Genomic DNA, 17906 nt, shown 5'->3' with positions numbered 1-17906 from the left:
GACCTGGATATTTTACAAGTAAAAATAATGATCATAGATACATACTAAGTTGTTATATAACAGTGAAGTTTAAACCAGGATCTTCATCCTCTTTAATTCTTGCCATATAGCTCATAAGATAAGTAAATTCAGAATTATGGAGCTGGAGTTGCAATATATTTAACTTCTACATTAGATGATTACAACGTTATGTTTTTATCCCCCAGAATTTACTTCTGAGAATTGTAACCATGCCCACAATCTGTGAATTTTAAAATCTGATTTAAAAATATTTGAATTCATTTACCATTATGAACACTCCATTTGGCAGTCCAAAAGCTTTCTGTGTAAGAAAGAAGCAATCTGTTACCCAAATATTAATGTTGGCTTTCTAAAACTAAACTGAGTTCCTTTTTTCTTGTATGTGTGGAAAAATCCAGAACAAATCCAAGTGGAAAAGAAACACTATATCTGAGGTCCTTCATTCACGTTGTTCCTGGGCAATTCGCAAACTCCCTGGTGAAGTAACAGTGTCATATTACAGAAGAGAAACATGGGCATAGCAGAACAACCAAGGATGGGATGCACAAAGTATTTAGGCAACTTAAACTCCAACCTCAGCTCACTTGTAGCTTAAACTTTTGCTGTAAAAATCCTTTAGGCACCTATGTTTCTGGCTCTGTTCATGTGCATTGCAGCCTGTAACGACCTTGGCCTGGGCAGTCACTCCCAGGCAGCGCGGGCTGACTCAGCTCTCCCCTCCGTGTCCAGCCGCCCCTGGGGCCTTGTCCCCTTTAAGGGACAGCTGGAGGCAAGCCCACAGGTAGAAAGCCGGGCCCTCAGTTCAGGGCGAGGCAGCAGATAAACAACAGTTGGGAAGCCCAGCCCTTTGTTCAGGGCAGAGCCTCAGGTAAGTGAACAGTTTGGGAGCCCAGCCCTCATTTCAGGTCAGGGCAGCAGGTAAACAGCTAGCCACCAAACGGGTTAGCTTAGGAGAGGCAAAGGGCAGCCCCTCCAGGGAGGGTGGGGTTGGGGGACGCAGGCCTCACCACTCCACTGCGCCCCGGCCCGGGGCCCTAATGATCACTCTCACCCTAAGCTTGGTAGTGGGGATTCAGGCTGCAACACACCACCATGGGCTCGGGGAGCGTTCCTGGGCCACTTTGTACCTCGACCTCCATCGGCGCTGGGTACCAGTCCAGGCTGGTGGGTCTGCTCCAGGTAGGTCGCCCTCAGTAGCTCCGGCCAGTCAGACATCTCCACATCGTTCAGGTAGTCCACCGGTGGCAGGACCGTGGGCTCTGGATGGTCGGAGGCCTCAGCTCTGCAGGCGTCAGGCAGGACTCTAGGACTGTGCTCTTCTGGAACGCCAGGGTAACTAGCCATGGGCAGTCTCTCCGGTCCTGGCAGGGCTTTGGGGGAGGGGGCCCTCCACTGGCGCAAAGGCCCTGATAGATGTGGGAAGTCGGGGCAGTGGCAGAACAGCAGGCTTGGCTACAGCTGCCCAGGCTGGTCTGAGTTGCTGGGAGGCAGTGCTCACCAGTCAGCGGTGGGTCCCCCGGTTCTGGCGCCTGGTCAGAGCCCTCCTCCCTGCTTGGAGGCCTGGCCTTTAATGGGCCTTGAGCCCTGCCTCTGTCCCTTCTGGCTCCAGGTGCTGCCCTTTGAGGGGCAGGGCACAGGTGTTCCAGCTCTTGGTCAGCCCACCAGGGTCTCTGAGCAGCCTCCTCCGCCTCTGAGCTGGGGGGAGGCCACAGCCCCTCGCTACACAGCCCTGATCTAGGAGACTGGGAATGTATCTCCAGCCTAAGTCCCAGAGTCATTCATGAGCTGGGGAGAGCTGAGTATCTGGCCATATAAGTCACATGCAGGGCCTGATCCAGTAGGTGAGCTCAGAAATAACAGCCAAGGGGAGGAGGACTACTTTTACAGCTTGTAGCTAAGTGGTTTTTTGTCTTCTGCTGCAGTGGAGCATAGGTCACATGCAGTTTAAATTAGTGTAAGTGGTGGTTTGTATCTAGTTTGAGAGACTTCAATAACTTAGCTGGAGATTAGCAGTCTATTACAGGAATGGGGGTGGGGTGGTATGGTTCTTTGGCCTGCAGTGTTCAGAAGGCCAGATTAAATATATGGAGATGCACATCTTATAGAGCTGGAAGGGACCTTGGGAGGTCATCTAGTCCAGTCTCCTGCCCAGGCCAAGCACCATCCCTGGCATCTATTTGCTCCAATCCCTAAACAGTCACCTCAAGGACTGAGCTCACAACCCTGGGTTTAGTAGGCTAATGCCCAAACCACTGAGCTATCTCTTTCCCGTAGGTTAGAAGTTCTCAAATTGTGAGTCTCAACCTCATTTTCATGGGGTCTCCAGGGCCAGCTTAGGGTTGATGGGGCCTGGAGTCAGAGCTGGGACTTTAGTCCAGCCCTTGGGGCTGAAGGCCAGGATGTTTAGTCCCCACTACCTGGGGTGGTGGGGTTCAGGGGTCAGTCACCCATTCCAAAGTCATGTAGTAATTTTTGTTGTCACGAGGGGGTTGTGGTACAGTGAAATATGAGGCCCCCTGGATGACTGTCTGGGTCTCCCTTATCCAGATGGTCCTTTCTGTCCCAAAAGTCAAAAAAGCATGGGATATGGGAATCTGCTGGATCAAGTTTTCTCTGTGCCTGATGAGGAGAAGGGATTTGAACAAGAGAGTCCCAACCACGAGGCTGCATAATATTGTGGTTTGGATCTTCCTAAATCTCTCCCATTAAAGTTATTCCACTTAAATAATTAAATGAATAAATATTGATTAGGCCAAAGGAAGAGTTCAGATGACTCTGTTTCTATTGGTTAGGGCATTCATTTGCAAGGTGGCAGTTCCCTGGCAGCCGAATGCCTGTCTTACCCTTATTTTCTGAGACTCAGATGGTGATAGGTGCTTCCCTGTAGCCAGGGTTGACACTGAATTTGAAGAGAGCAGTGGGACTAAGTACACACCCTTCTCATTGGAACTCCCATTGTCTGCTTTGGGTGGTTTCCTACCTACTGTGCTATCTTATTCTGTGCGTCACATTCTGAGTCACCTACCTCTCCACGTTCATTTTATAGGAGCCTAATTCAGGATTTGTGGCTTACAAAGTTATTCCTGTGATTTTTCAAGGCCTCTAAGATCATGTTGTGAAGATCAGCCTCAGAATACTTGTCTCCTTCATGAATCCAGGTCTAAGTGATTTGCCCAAGGTATCTCAGGAAGTCTATGGCAAGGAGTTGAACTCAAGTCTCCCAAGATAAACTCGGGGGTCAGCTCACTCTCCAGTGTTTGTGCTTTCAAACAGAATGAGTAGAGAAATAATGAAATAATGATTTTGTCATCTTGATTTTGATGTAGAATTCTGCAACTGCAGAGACTTCAGTAATCTGAAATTGATGGGTGGCAGTATTACTGGTTTTCAGTCAGACTGCTTGTGGGTTTGTGTTACATGTCTCAGCATCCACATACTTTTGTCCAGAAAACATTTTCTTTGCACGTGGGTAATATTAATCAATAGTGTCATTACTCTCTAAAGCTACACTGAAATTCATGAAAGTATCTCAGTCGGTTAATTAATATTCTACATGTGCAAACAAAGCATTGAAAACTAAAGATTGCAAATGGCAAATTTTAGTGTGACATTTGTAACTAACCGACAGCTTAAATTCCCTTTCCTCTGAAGGATTTATAACAGGCTGAAATACTTTTCAGTGGCTACCAGACTCCGCTATAACAAATCAGATAGAAGGTACGATGTTATGTCAGCATAGTACACAGCCACCAAAAAGCAATAATCTCACAACTGCCTTTATAAAAAAAATCATTTCTTTTTAAACAAAATTACTTTATTAGTTGGGTAATAATTTCAGGGCTTTTCAAGATAAGGAGCAGCATTTGGGAGGGGTTTCATTTCCTGTCTGCTACTTTATCAGGCAGAACTACATCTCGAATGTCTGAAGATTGTGTATTTATAACTGAACTCTAATAAAGTCCGTGCTGGGGAATCTGCACACCTGACTTGGTCATTGTGATTATATATTAGATACCAAATTTGAGTTCCTTTTTTTTAATGTTACTATGCATATTTCATTAAGATTTTGCCTGCATCCTTGCTGCATCTGTTGGAAGGGATTTGAAAGATGATAATGTCTTATAAAGTTTGCTCACAGTAGCCAAGCCAGTTAGTGGATGTTAAGTTACTGTAGAAGAAAATCCTTTGGCTTACTCATTGAAGCAAAATGTCTGTGTTTCTTAGTGGAACAGAAATTCTGTTAAAATGGAATATTAGTCATGATTAATAAAGCTAGAAAGGGGGCATGTTAATTCTAGTACACTAGGTAAAATCTAATCTGTGACCGGCATAGAGAAGTTATTTGTTCCTTCACTATTTTCTTTGGTAAAATCTTTAAAATTCTGTTTTATTTTCCTTTACCCATTAAGAAAAGCCTTTTAGGCCGTGTCTACACGTGCCCCAAACTTCGAAATGGCTACGCAAATGGCCATTTCGAAGTTTACTGTGCTGAAATGCATATTCAGCGCTTCATTAGCATGCGGGCGGCAGCGGCGCTTCGAAATTGCTGCGGATTGCCGCCGCGCGGCGCATCCAGACGGGGCTCCTTTTCGAAAGGACCCCACCTACTTCGAAGTCCCCTTATTCCCATGAGCTGATGAGCTGATGAGCTTATTCCCATGACCCCCTTATTCCCATGAGCAATCCGCGGCAATTTCGAAGGGCCGCTGCCGCCCGCATGCTAATGAAGCGCTGAATATGCATTTCAGCGCTTCATTAGTAAACTTCGAAATGGCCATTTGCGTGGCCATTTCGAAGTTTGGGGCACGTGTAGACACGGCCTTATTGAGCAAGTAGACTATAGCAAAGCATCATTTATAAATCTTTTAAAATAAGGCAGAACTGAAATGATTTCTGATACATTTTCTTAAAAGGTCTTGTCCCTAGTATTTCTTCATTCCTCCTTATCTGTTCTACTGTGGCATTATTCCTTGCTCTGCTACTTAAATATAGTCCTGTCTTACACTTAAAACTAATCATGTATTTAAAATGTATGGAATATATATAAAGTAGAGTTTCCAGAAACAATACAGCAGGTTAAATTATGCTTTCTTTTTGGGAGTCAACTTTGGCTTCTTCTAGTTTTTGTTTTGTGAATGTTTACAATTAAAATGAATACAGCAAGTTAATGAAATAGTCCTGGAACACATTTTTACATCCTGAAACACATCTATGCTATTATTAGAGCTGTCATCTTACTTTGGGCCCAGATTAGTTTTTTCTTCGTAGCCTTGCATTTTATTCCCTTCCTTAATTTATAATAATATAATATTAGAAATGTTATTACTTTTCCATCTGGCCTGAATGGAAAAGAGGATCCACAGGGATTATAAAACAATCTAAATGTATCAACTTAACCTACAAGTCAACTGTTTAAAATTGGCATAGACATATTAATAATCTGCAGGTCTCCAGACATAAAAGGTGTCCTGGAGTGACCAAAAGGTGTGCTTAGTGTTATGGCAGCAAAGTCCAAGACTTACTTTCGTCAGAGTGCTCAGCACCCATGCAGTCAATGTATTAGAATTGACCACAAGGTGTCTCCAGTAGGCATCATCTAATCATACATGTTTGGCCCCATTGTGGGTTGTGTTTTTTTTTTTTCTCCAGTTTAGGAGGGGCCATGGGGAAAGCAAAATTCACCCTTCTGTTCTTGATAAACCACTGCCTTCTCCCAGTACAGTCCTCAAACATTATACACTCATCCCTCATTTAACGAGTACTTTACTTACGAGTAGTCGCTAAAACAAGGGACACATATACCTACCTTTGTTCACTAAATGAGTGAACTTCCCCGCTTATATGAGCCAGATGCAGGGTCCCTGGCTGTGGGGGGGAACCCACAGCCCTGGAGCTGGAGCCTTCTTCCTTCCTTCCCTCAGATATGCAGCTGTCTGACAGCCCTGCGGCTGGTGAAAGAGAGGGAAAAGGCTCTTACCCTGGTTCCTGGCTCCCCTGCACTGGTGGAAACGTGAAACTGAGCATCCACGAGCTGATCAGTTTCCTGGTCCTGCAAGCCATGGGAAGACTGGAACCAACCTGCCCCTGGGAACCAGGAAACTGACCAGCCCTGGTGGTTCTTGGCTCCCCTCCCCTTGCAGGAAAATTTGAGTTATGCAGGGGTTGCAGGAACAACCCCGGGTAACTCAAGGGTTTACTGTATTAGTCCCCCCCACCTGCCCCATAGACTTCACTGTCAGCCAGGTTTTAACACCCCACCCCCAGCAGCCCCAAACTGCCCCCAGCTTTAGACTGTCCCTGCAGCCCCAAACTGCCCCCAGCTTACCCCCCCCCCAGCAGTCCCAAATCATCCCCAGCCTTACACCCCTCCCCCGGCAGCCACAAGCTTCCCCCATTCTTAGACCCCACCCTGCATCCCTAAACGGTCCCAGCCTTAGCCACTCCTCCTCCTCCATCAGCCTCTTCACCAGGGCTGCTAGGCTGGGTGGCTCCCCCAGCCCTTCTGCCCCCAGTAGGTAACAGTCGTTAAAACCAATTAACTCAAGCGTTAAGCTTTCAGCAAATAAGGTAATTGCTATCTCTAGTGATAGAGATAGCTGCTGGAAATGGCAGCTGTCTCTATTGATAGATATCTGCCCAAGGCAGCGGTGTTAAGAAACTGCAAATGGCTTCTTTAACAGCCACATGCAGCTCGGAACTGCCCAGCTGGTGACCCTTAACAAATGTAATGGGACCCGTAGGCTGGTAATCCCTGTTCTATATACATACGTTACATCCTACTTCTAGTTCCAAACTATTCAAATACATCAGAAAAGAACCTAAACTCAACTGTCAAAACAAAAAAGCAGTCAAGTAGCACTTCAAAGACTAACAAAATAATTTATTCGTGAGCTTTCGTGGGAAAGACCCACTTCTTCAGACCATAGCCATACCAGACCAGACTCAATATTTAAGGCGTAGAGAACCAAAAACAGTAATCAAAGTTGACAAATCAGAATTTTGATTACTGTTTTTGGTTCTCTACGTCTTAAATATTGAGTCTGTGCTGGTATGGCTATGGTCTGAAGTGGGTCTGTCCCATGAAAGCTCATCTAATAAATTATTTTGTTAGTCTTTAAAGTTCTACTTGACTGCTTTTTTGTTTTGATAGTATATAGACTAGCACAGCTCCCTCTCTGTTACTAAACTCAACTGGTTTATGTCAAGTTACAAGCCCTTGGAACGAATTGGAGACATGTGCATGTATTTTAATGGGAATTTAGTGTCGCTCTTACGAGTTTTCGCCTACGAGCAGAGATTTGGGCACTACTTGTGCTCATGTAGTGAGGGATGAGTATAGTTCACCTTTACAGCCACATGGATCCTGTTAAATATTACAGCATCCTCCGAGGAAACAACAGGAAACAGATAGTGTTTTTTCAAGCATTCCATGCTTTGGGCTATGATTGTTAGAGCCTTGCAAAATCTGCTTTATATCTGTGGGTATCCGCTTCCAGGGATGTGGCTGCCAATATTTGCATCCCTTGTATCTGGATGCAAATATCTGTAGCTCATTTTTGTGGATACGAATGCAGATACCAATTTTGGATCAATAATCATTTCAATTTGCAGATATCTGCTGTGCATCAGTGGGTATCCACATCCACATCTGTGGCTATCCATGGGTCATATTTTTGGATGCAGATACCAGTTTTGTATCCAAGCAAGGTTCTAATGATTGTGTACTATCATCATTCAGAAACATGGCCCCAAAAACTTTTTGTAATATCGCCTTCATTCTCTGATAGTCTACAATAATGAAAGGGAAGAAAGAGGAATGCCTTGGTTGAAAAATCTAAGGCAGCCACTGCATGAATCTCTTGCAGGTCTAATTCACAGTCAGGAGAGATTTGTATTTTAGTTATTTTTGGGTCCCTTACTTTGAATCTTTACTCCATATTTTCAGATTGTCAAAATGAGGGTTGTCTTTCTGTCTTTCTTCCTGGAACAAGAGCCATGTTCTTTTGGTTTAGGATCGAAAGAGCACATTTTGTGTGTGGACATGCCGTGTGATCTTTTGTAAAAGGGCTGAATTTGCCAAAAGAGCTCATTAGTGTAGACACAGCCTGAAAATTTTAGCTTTTGTGAACAGATAATCTAGCTCAGCTTTTCTTATTTACTTGCCAATTAATAACTTGTTTTACTCTACTGTTGATGATTAGCTGGGGATTTTCTACATACCAAGTTAAAACCAGTTATAGTGAGAAATTAAAATCAACTCTGGTTTAATTTGTCTGACAGGCCATTACATCTAATTTCATATCCCTTTGAAGTGAATTACGTGACAAAGAGAAATAATTGATCCCTTTTGCCTAGTGTTGAAAATTTTGCAGGAGAAACCTCCAGAAGGTTGGGAGATATCTTGTCAGAGACAGATGATGGAGTCCTAACATGGCAGCTTACCTCTAAAGTGAAAAACCATTTACAAGAAAAGGCACTATATAATGTCAGTGTACAAGTAATTAATTATAGTACTTAATGCTGGGGTGACAAGTATCAGAGGGGTAGCCATGTTGGTCTGTATCCTCAAAAACAACATAAAGTCCAGTGGCACCATATAAACTAACAGATTTTTTTGTAGCATAAGCTTTTGTGGCCAAAGACCCGCCTCTTCAGACCATATATCTGATGAAGCGGGTCTTTGCCCACGAAATTTTATACTCCAAAATATCTCTTAGTCTGTAAGGTGCCACAGGACTTTTCATTGTTTTTAAGATTTGTGTGGTAATCACACGTCATGCTTTCCTCCATCACAAATCCATGAAAGAAAGAGACTTTACCCCAATCTAAAATATTTTCATTGAGTATAACTACTGAAATACATTCTACTGTAGGTGGTCTAAATTTTCACTAGACTCATATTTCCCTAAGATGTCAGTGGAAGAATGCACTGGCGTTTCTCATGCACATTGTGATTCTAATTTGATGTAACTGAATACCCTAAATTTTTCTGAGAGACATTCTTAGTCTTAAATTATAAAGCTCCTGTAAAATATATAAACCCAGTTAATATTAAGGTCCTCTCTTACACTATGACGCTGATTTCATGCTGAAAATGATTGTTATCAATGGCCTTCAGTCTTGCTTTCTGTAAGAGGGCAGCATACGGTTTTGCTACATCTGCACTAGCAGTTAAATTTGTTTGAGGATCAGTTCTGGGAGAAACATTGTGGACAAACCATTGCCAGCAACTGGTCCATTTTCCAGAGCAGATTAGACCAATGGGTCTATATTAAATTAGAAGAACAGGGAAATTAAAAGTTATTAAACTGCACGTTACATTTTTCAAAACCTACGAGACATATCATTAGGTGATTTACTTTGCTCCTTTTTGTTTAGGTATTTGAGGAATTTGAATGTGAGATTTTTGTATGGCATTCACAGTGTTATAAAAATACATATTTTCCATGTTTAATCACAGCGAGACATACCTTAGACAATTCAAAACACTAGTTAATAGTGTGGTGTTCACATCCTTCCTTACCCATGATTACAAAGAATACGTATGTTTTAAGAAGTTATTTAAGATGGGAGAAGGGGAGAAGTTGCTTAGCGGGCAAGAATTAGGAGAGTGTACTGGTATAGAAAAAAATGTGAAACAAAGCTCAAACACAAACGTGTGTGGGGGAGGAAGAATTAAGAGTTTTGGAAGCATTTTTCAAGAGTAATTTACAATAGTGCCTTAATGCTATTGTAGGAAATTTTCCTTCACTTGCAGAGAATTCTGTGTGATTTCACTAAAGGGTTAAAATATTTGGTCTTTACAGAAAATATTACACTATAAGCTTTGTGCCTCCAAAGAATAGCTTGATTGTGGGCAAACAGAAAGCATGAGACAGATTTCTGAGTTTGTAGGGCCTTTAATAAATTGTTGTTGATAAGTAAAAACGATACAAAAGAACAGCAAGTGCTCATCTGTCGATGCTCATAGCAGAACAGGAAATTGTCATCCACAAACCATAAGAAGAGGTGTTTGTGCTGAAGCTGTTTTCCTTAAACTTACTGACACTCTGGACAAACAAATGACAGGTGGACCTCTTTACACTTTATGTACAAAACGGAGAGCCATATATTAGTTTAATATGTGCAGTGTTTGTAGATGAGCAAATTGGTTTTGTGTAGGCAGAGTAAGAAGAAAAACATTCAAACCAGCATTTTAAATGTTTTGATATGAATATACAAATAGATTTTTCCTGTTTCTCGTCCACTCTACCTTGATGGGGCCCTCAGGAGAGCCCTGTCTTTTATAGATGGTACTCAAGGGAAAGGTAGCTAAAACTTTTCTAAAAGATAAGCTCTGGGAATTATATTGGGGGAAGTTCTGCAGAGGTCAGATAGATCATCACAATGATTCCTTCTGTCCTTGGAATCCGTATCACATACTAAGCAGAAGGCCGCCTTGTCCCCATGAATTGGAGTTGTATCTAAGGGCAGGTCTGTACTAGAATTGCTACAATAGCAGGACCAAAGTGCAGCTAGTGCTGATGCTCTCCTGTTGGCATAATTATACCATCTCCCTGAGGCTGGGTCTACACGGAGCGTCTCTCCCAGTAGCTCCATGCTAATGAGCAGCCTTGAAATTACAAATGTCTGTTAATTAGCATGGTCCTGCAGCTCATTAGCATAGCCACGTGAGAGCTTGCTCTCAGCTGAGGGGATTGCCAGTGGTAAAGAGGCTGTGTGGATGTGCCCTGCCAGCAAAAAGCCCCTCTGTCTGCAGCCCCTTATATCTGAAAAAATTCAGGCATAGCTTTATCCACACTGGTGCATAGGTCAGTGTAACTCATTGCTTAGAGGGGATGGCTTTTCCATATCTCTAGTGACTTATGTTACATCAAAGTAAGAGTCAACATGTCCCAGTCTTCTGTGTAACACTATTGCTATCCCAAGGAGTCCACCCTAAATAGTCTTTTATGTTGGGAATGTTCTCCTCATCAAATGATGTTGTGGAGATCTGTAATATTCATGAAAAGAAGATGGATGTTACTGTTTAGTTTCAAATAAATATTTGATAAGAATCTGAAATGCTATTTTGAAAATGTGCTGACCAAAATAAAAAGAAATAGATTAATGAAGTCAGGATTAATTCAAAAGTTTGAAAACACAGAAAATGTAGCTGATTATGTCTTAATTCCAGTCAAAAAATGGCTTCAGTATGAAAGAAGTACCTCTGAGCATCCCCGTAGAGTGTGTGTAGCTGACTGTGCACGGTTTACATTTGGGTAGGAGTGCAACGGCAGGTGGCTCCACTGCAGTAATTCTGTGAATTGACCAGTGGATGGGGCAGAACAGCAATGGGTCTGAAACCCCCCTACAGATAAGTGCATTATTGTTGTCGGTGTGCCATGCTTAGCTTCACAAGCCGCGGGCCTAGAACAGGAGTGGGCAATAATTTTCACAGAGGGGCCACTCCACGAATTTTGGTGCTGGTCACGGGCTGGCTCTGGGGCCATCAGAAGGGGCAGGGCCTCAGGCAGAAGGATTTGGGCTGGGGGCTACAGAGAGGGTGTGAGACAGGTTTTTTGGCACAGATTGAGTGTGTGCTGCAGTGTATAGGTGACAGTGACTGTGTGTGTATGGCACAGATGGTGTGTGTGGCAGTGACACGGAGCATGTGCGCTGGCGGCTGATGGGTAAAACTGGAGAGAAGACACCCTCTGTCTCTTTAAGAGAAAACTGTCCTGCTCTGTTGTCTCCCCCACTCCCCTGATCTGCACTTCTGAGTCACTTAACATCTGTGCTTCAGACGGGAGCAACTCCACTGTGTGTCTTCCTCTTCCTGCTCTGCAGAGATGGGGTACAGGGTAGGGGAACACCCTGACTGCAGCACGACCCTCTCCCCTTAGCCCTCTCCTCCTCTACAGGGTTATCTGGAGAATCCTAGGAGTAGCTCTGCTGCAGATGGAACAAGGTCGGGGGAGGGGCAACTGAACATATGCTGTTGGCTGTAAGTGGGCATGCTCTGCTAATCAGCCAGAAAGGCTGGAGAGAAATGCTTGGTGGGGCGGATCTGGCCCCTAAGCTTGGTTTTGCGCATCCCTGCCTTAGAATGCAGTTTGTTTCCATATCGGATTACCCACTGCTAGAAAAGAGAGCTGCTTGTTAATATAACCCTCAGCTTCCCATCCTGGAGTCACTGCAGTTTGTTCCCCAAGGTACATATGCTTTTTATTATTAGTATTATTAGTATTATTATTACTCTACTCTACTTTACACATTTCACCCTTTTGACACCTGGGTGTAATTTAGGTTTTCTCTCTCCTGCACAGGCCCATTCCGTAAACAGCTATTCAACCTTTAGGAAAACAATGCCTTGGAATGTGCAGCGTTTCACACCTGCTTTTTAAGATCCTTCCCCTTTTCCTGTCTAATGATAGCCAAATTATATTGAAGGGAGCTAGTTGTTGGCGGGAAGGGTTTGAAAAGAATATTTTGAATGGCTTAAGCCTCCTTCTGCCTTCGTTTTCTTAACTGGAATATAGGCTACATTATAGTACTATCATGTAATACAGAACAATTAAAGTATGGGTAAGTTAATAACGAGTTGTAGTATTCAGTGAACAAACAGTCTTCAAAGTACAGACAACTATTGTAGGGCCACTGATTGTCTTGCTGTCCTGTAGAAAACACTCTGGAGCCCTTTCAGAGACATTGCCTTGCTGGTTACAGAGATGGGATACAGAAGAGGTACTGTATACAGTATAAGTTGGGTTGGTTTTACATGTACTTGCTGCTGGAATAAGCTATCAAAAAGAGCTATACTTGGTATATTGAAAACTGTTCAAAGCTTGAGAAACAGCACTCAGCTTTTTTCCATGTTGACGTCTCTACAATGATTTCAACAGCATAGGAAGCAAAGGACATGGCACATTGCTTGTTTGCAAACACCAAATGAGAGCAGAAGCGGCATCCATCAGCATATTTGTTTGAATTTGTGTGCACTATATTATTTGGCTTTCCTCAGTGCATACTAGTGTCTATATATAAATTACCCGCTAAAACTTTTAATTGCATTTTATTTTTTTAGGTTAGGGATTGATGACACAAAGTCTTCTTTTGAGAATGTGGTTGTTGAGCATGTTTCATGCAGTACTGAAAAAATCAGATGTCAGAATGCAAGAGATTTTTCCTTAATATTCCCCCTAAAAAGACTGCTGATTGATAGCTGGCTGCATAAACAAGGGAGTGTGCTGTGTTCTTTTTAATTAATCTGTTTAACAAACAAAATATGGTCTAATGTTTGAGGGGAAGAAAAAGTCAGTTAAAAAGACACAAGTAACTCAGGCATTTTTATGGTTGAAAAACATGATTAGAAACCAGAGATAGTGTCATTTGTCTTAATTGCAGATTTCATCAGTGCATATTGTTTTCTTAAGATATGAAAGGCTAATGCTGCTATTCTCTGGGTTAGTAAAAATATTGAAATGTTTAAAATAAAAAAAATGACTAAATTATTATTGTAACGTGGCTGTAGCTGACACAGGTGCATTTCATGTATTCAAATTGCAGAGTTACTAACATAGCTAAGGACATCATCTAAACCACCATTTCATAAGTACAAGAAAACTTAGAGGGTATGTAGTTATGGTGTCGAGTACAATTCTTTCTTGCTTGACATTGTACAACGGGTTTTGTGTGTACATCTGATGTGACTACACAAGTTTTGTGTAAATATGATTCCTTGGAAAATTACTTGCGCGTAACTTACGGAAGTATAGATACACAAAACAACTGTGGTCGTGTGTCTCCTTGTTAGTGGACACTAATTAGTCCACTGCAAAAAGCAGGTGTGAAGAATGGAAGCAAGAAAAGAGGACGAGTCAAATAGCATAATCTGCAGAGATTGTGTCAGGAAATTAATTCAGTGGTATTTATATCCAAAGTAGCATAACAGCCATTAGGAATTTTTAAAATCATGGTTATCTTTAAACTGGCAGAGTCCTATGACTTTATTATTATTAATAACATGTCCATTATGCAAAATCTGATGATTATTACTTATCAGAAATAGGCCATGTGACTTCTGACCAAAGACCTTCCCGTTTTATGGCATCAGAAATCTTAACCTTTAAAAAAATCTTGAGCTGTATTTATCCTGCATGGTTCACATGCAACTCCCTAATGTTAATAGAAATTATTAACATTATTTGTTATTTTCTAATAACAAAATAATTATTTTGTTAGTCTTTTAAGTGCTACTTGACTGCTTTTTTTTGATAGTATATAGACTAGCACGGCTTTCTGTTGCTATTGAACAATAATCTAATGTTATTTCTATTATTGTTCTTTTTCTAATAGACATCTGTGGGTGAGAGTCTTCAAAAAGAAGCATTAAAAAAGCAAGTAATGAAGCAAGTAAGTTGGGGTGTAGGAGTCCACATGCATGTCACAAAGTAAGAAATTGCTGTGATTAGTAACCGTGCCAGCTAACAATGTTTTGCCCTTGCCAGAAACCTAGACTGGCTGTCTTTCTGTAACCATTTCAGCACAAGTATCAGAGAGGAAGTTAGTCTGTGTCTTCAAAAACAACAAGAAGTGCTGTGGCACCTTGTAGACTAACAGATGTTTTGGAGCATAAGCTTTTGTGGGCAAAAACCGCTTTGTCAGATGCATCATTTCAGCACACAGGTTTTTTGCAGGGTTGCAATGTTGATAGGAAAGACTCCCTTATTAACTATGCATTTGTAACTAGTTTGGCTAGTCCTCATTACTCCCAGTTCTCCATATATCAGTACATCCAAAGGACTTGTTCACATCTTCTTGGGTGCTCCAACCTCAGATTTTCCGAAAATTCACTGCTGCCAGCACAGTTAGGCTCTGTTATAGATGCATAAACATGTACAACTTTTTTTCATCAAACAATGGCTGACATGTAAAAATAGTTCAAACTTTGTTATTTACAGCCAGGTCAAAAAAGTAATTAAGACTATACTTTTATTGTGGTGAGGACCTTAGAGAGTGCGTCATTTAGTCTTTGTAGTCCTAGGTTTTCCCATAGGTACACTCTTCAAAGTTAGGATTAGTTGGAGTTAGACTAACCTGTCCATGAGCATAGTCAAAGTTACATATAAAGGCCATGTCTACACTAGCCCAAATCTTCAGAATGGTCATGCATCCATCAGCAGATAGGAATAAGGGGATTTCAAAGTTCCCAGGGTCCTTTTGAAAAGTACCCCCATCTGGACAAGCCGTGTGGCAGTGAAAAGAGGAAGTTTTGAAGAGCCGCAGCCAGCGGCATGCTAATGAGGTGCTGAATATGCATTTCAGCGCCTCATTAGTAATCTTTGAAATGGCTGTTTCTTCTTCGAGTGTCCCTGTGGGTGCTCCACAATAGGTGTCGGGCTTGCCCGGCGCCGCAGATCGGATCTTCCAAGCAGTTTCTGCCGGACCACGCATGCGCCGGCGCGCGCCGCTCCCTTGCGCGCTCCTGGCCATGTGCGTGATCCGGTCCCCGCCAGTTCCTCTTAACCGCCATCGGCTGCAGACGGAATCCGAACTAGGCTAAGGCCAAGTAGCGTATTCAATGACTTTAACTGTTTTTCTTTAAAGTTTTTCAAGTACTTAGGCTACTGCAAGTTAGCCGGTTGTTATTTTTGCAAAAAAAAAACAAAAAACAAAAGCAACAAACAAACTACAAGCGGGACAGCTTCAATCCAGTCCCAGTAACAAGTGCCGGAGGCCAGGAGCATAGGGCCATCAGCCCTCCTGCTGCGGCAGGCCATCGGAAGGGGAAAACAGCACAGAGAAGGTGCTAAGTACCCGTTTAACAGCTGAAAGACTCACCAACAATGTCCTCTTCAGGATTTAAAAAATGTGAGTCCTGCCGAGAGGCGATGCCAGCGTCCGATGGGCACAGTCTATGCATAAGGTGCCTTGGGGAGTCCCATGTTGCACAGAAATGCTCCTTCTGTGCTAAATTAACAGCCAGAGCAAGGAGAGACAGGGAGATGCGGCTTAAAATGCTGCTTTTTGATAAGGCCCTCCAGCCAGACGTGCCGGAGCGGCCGCAACAGGAGGGACCCTCCGGGGCCCATAAAAGGAAAGCTGCCTCCCTCACCCCATCAGCGCAAAAACGGAGGAAAGCCTCCCCAGCCCGATCCCTGCCGGCAGCAACAGCGAGCAGGACGGGAGGAGCGAGCAGCCCCCAGCCGCAGCAACAGCTGATTGGCGGCGGCACGGAGAGCCACGTGGAAGCGGCTCAGCCTCCGATAATCAGCCAGCCGCCCCGCACCGCAGGCAGGGCGGCGGCTAAACAAGCGCCGGTACCGGCGGCACCGCAGGCAGCAGCACCGACCCCCGGGGAACCGGCGGTGCAGAGCGCGCAGGCATGCAGCCTGCAGGCACCGAAGGACACCGCACGTGCGGCACCGCCTTCGAGCGTGCCGAGCACGGTGCGGATGGGGCCGGGATCCCCTGTGCGTCAGGGGTCGGAGTTACCTCCTCCAGGGAGGGGGAAGGCTGCACACAAGAGGAGGCATTGCAGCCCCTCTCCGGACAGGGCTGTGGAGTTGCTTTCTCACAGCCCTCCGCTTATGTTGCAGACTCCAACCAGAAGGCAGGGGTCCCCCCTAGCCTACCCGGAGCCCCCTTCTCCATTTTTGCAACCAGCCTCACCCTGGCTGGGACCACCTTCACCCTTCCTGGGGTTTGAACCGCTGGACTATTATGCAAAATCGCTCTCTCCAGTGTCTCGACGATCTCCCTCCCCCAGACGCAGAGGGTATGCACCAAGGGAGTGGTCTAGGTCACCTTCCCAAGAACAGTGCCTATACTGCCATGGTCGCCCCTACCACGCGGGGCATAGACACCATCGGCAATCTACTAGGGAAAGATCCCCACAGACGATCTCGTACCCCCGAGGGCAATTGCGACCGGGGACAGAGACTTAAGCATCTCAGGGGGGACTGGTTATGGAACCCCGAGATTTTCCCTCGCAAACCTCTAGTGAGAGGGTGTACCATCACCAGCAGGAACCGGAAGGGTCCAGAGAGACGTACCCCAGCGGTTCCTCGCTCTCCTCCCCGGACGAGGCTACGGCCCCGGCGGACGTCCATCCTCCGGACGATCTCAAACAGTTTCAAGAGCTGTTTAAGAGGGTGGCCTTCACGCAAGGCATCCAGACAGCAGAGGTGCAAGAGAAACACCATAAGCTCCTCAAAAATTTGAGACCTCCGGCCTCCTCCAGAGCAGCAATACCGCTTGATGAAGCGATCTTAGAGTCCGCCACTACGATATGGCAGACCCCTGCGACTATTCCGCCTGTCCAAAAGAGAGCGGATAAGAAATACTTCGTACCGGCGAAGGGCATGGAGTTCCTGTTCAGCCACCCACAACCAAATTCCTTGGTGGTGGAGTCGTCGCAACAAAGATCAAAGACATCTCAATTCAGGACAGGGGGAACAGACAAGGATGCCAAGAAGCTAGAGCTGTTCGGCAGAAAGATCTACTCCTCCTCCACTTTAACGCTGCGAATGGCAAATTACGCAGCGCACTTAGCGAACCGTAATTTCGACAACTATTCCAGGTTAACCTCCCTCATGGACTCGCTTCCAGAGTACAAAAAGCCGGTGCTCAAGGCCATAGTGCAAGAAGGCTACGCGGCCTCGAGGACGGGAGTTCAGATCGCCCTGGACGTTGCGGACACAGCAGCACGTTCCACAGCAACGGCAGTGGTGATGCGAAGGGAGTCCTGGCTCCAGACTTCGGGTATACCGAGGGATCTGCAGGCGAAGATAGTTGACCTTCCCTTCGACTCGCAGAAGCTGTTTGCTGAATCAACTGACTCGGTCCTTCATTCCAGTAAAGATTCAAGAGCCACACTCAGGACCCTGGGGATTTACACCCCT

At 44.3% G+C, this 17906-nt stretch overlaps 1 protein-coding gene across 6 annotated transcripts in view; it reads left to right on the top strand.

Moving 5' to 3' along the window:
* The window catches only part of NSRP1 (nuclear speckle splicing regulatory protein 1), a 146607-nt gene that overhangs the window by 16295 nt on the left and 112406 nt on the right, over nt 1-17906 (top strand). For 5 of the 6 annotated variants that reach the window (XR_012648194.1, XM_075014059.1, XM_075014057.1 and 2 more), the window contains exon 3: nt 14359-14415. Coding sequence is in view for 4 of the 6 variants with exons in the window: in XM_075014059.1 (XP_074870160.1) it covers nt 14359-14415 (57 nt within the window). In the remaining 2 variants the exon portion in view is untranslated. Of the gene's footprint in view, nt 1-14358; nt 14454-17906 lie in introns of those variants that run through there. The other variant, XM_075014058.1, reaches the window with a different exon arrangement.

Source organism: Carettochelys insculpta, chromosome 19 (genome assembly GCF_033958435.1).
Source record: "Carettochelys insculpta isolate YL-2023 chromosome 19, ASM3395843v1, whole genome shotgun sequence".
Classification (NCBI taxonomy): domain Eukaryota; kingdom Metazoa; phylum Chordata; order Testudines; family Carettochelyidae; genus Carettochelys; species Carettochelys insculpta.
This window is presented reverse-complemented; position numbering and strand designations above follow the sequence as displayed.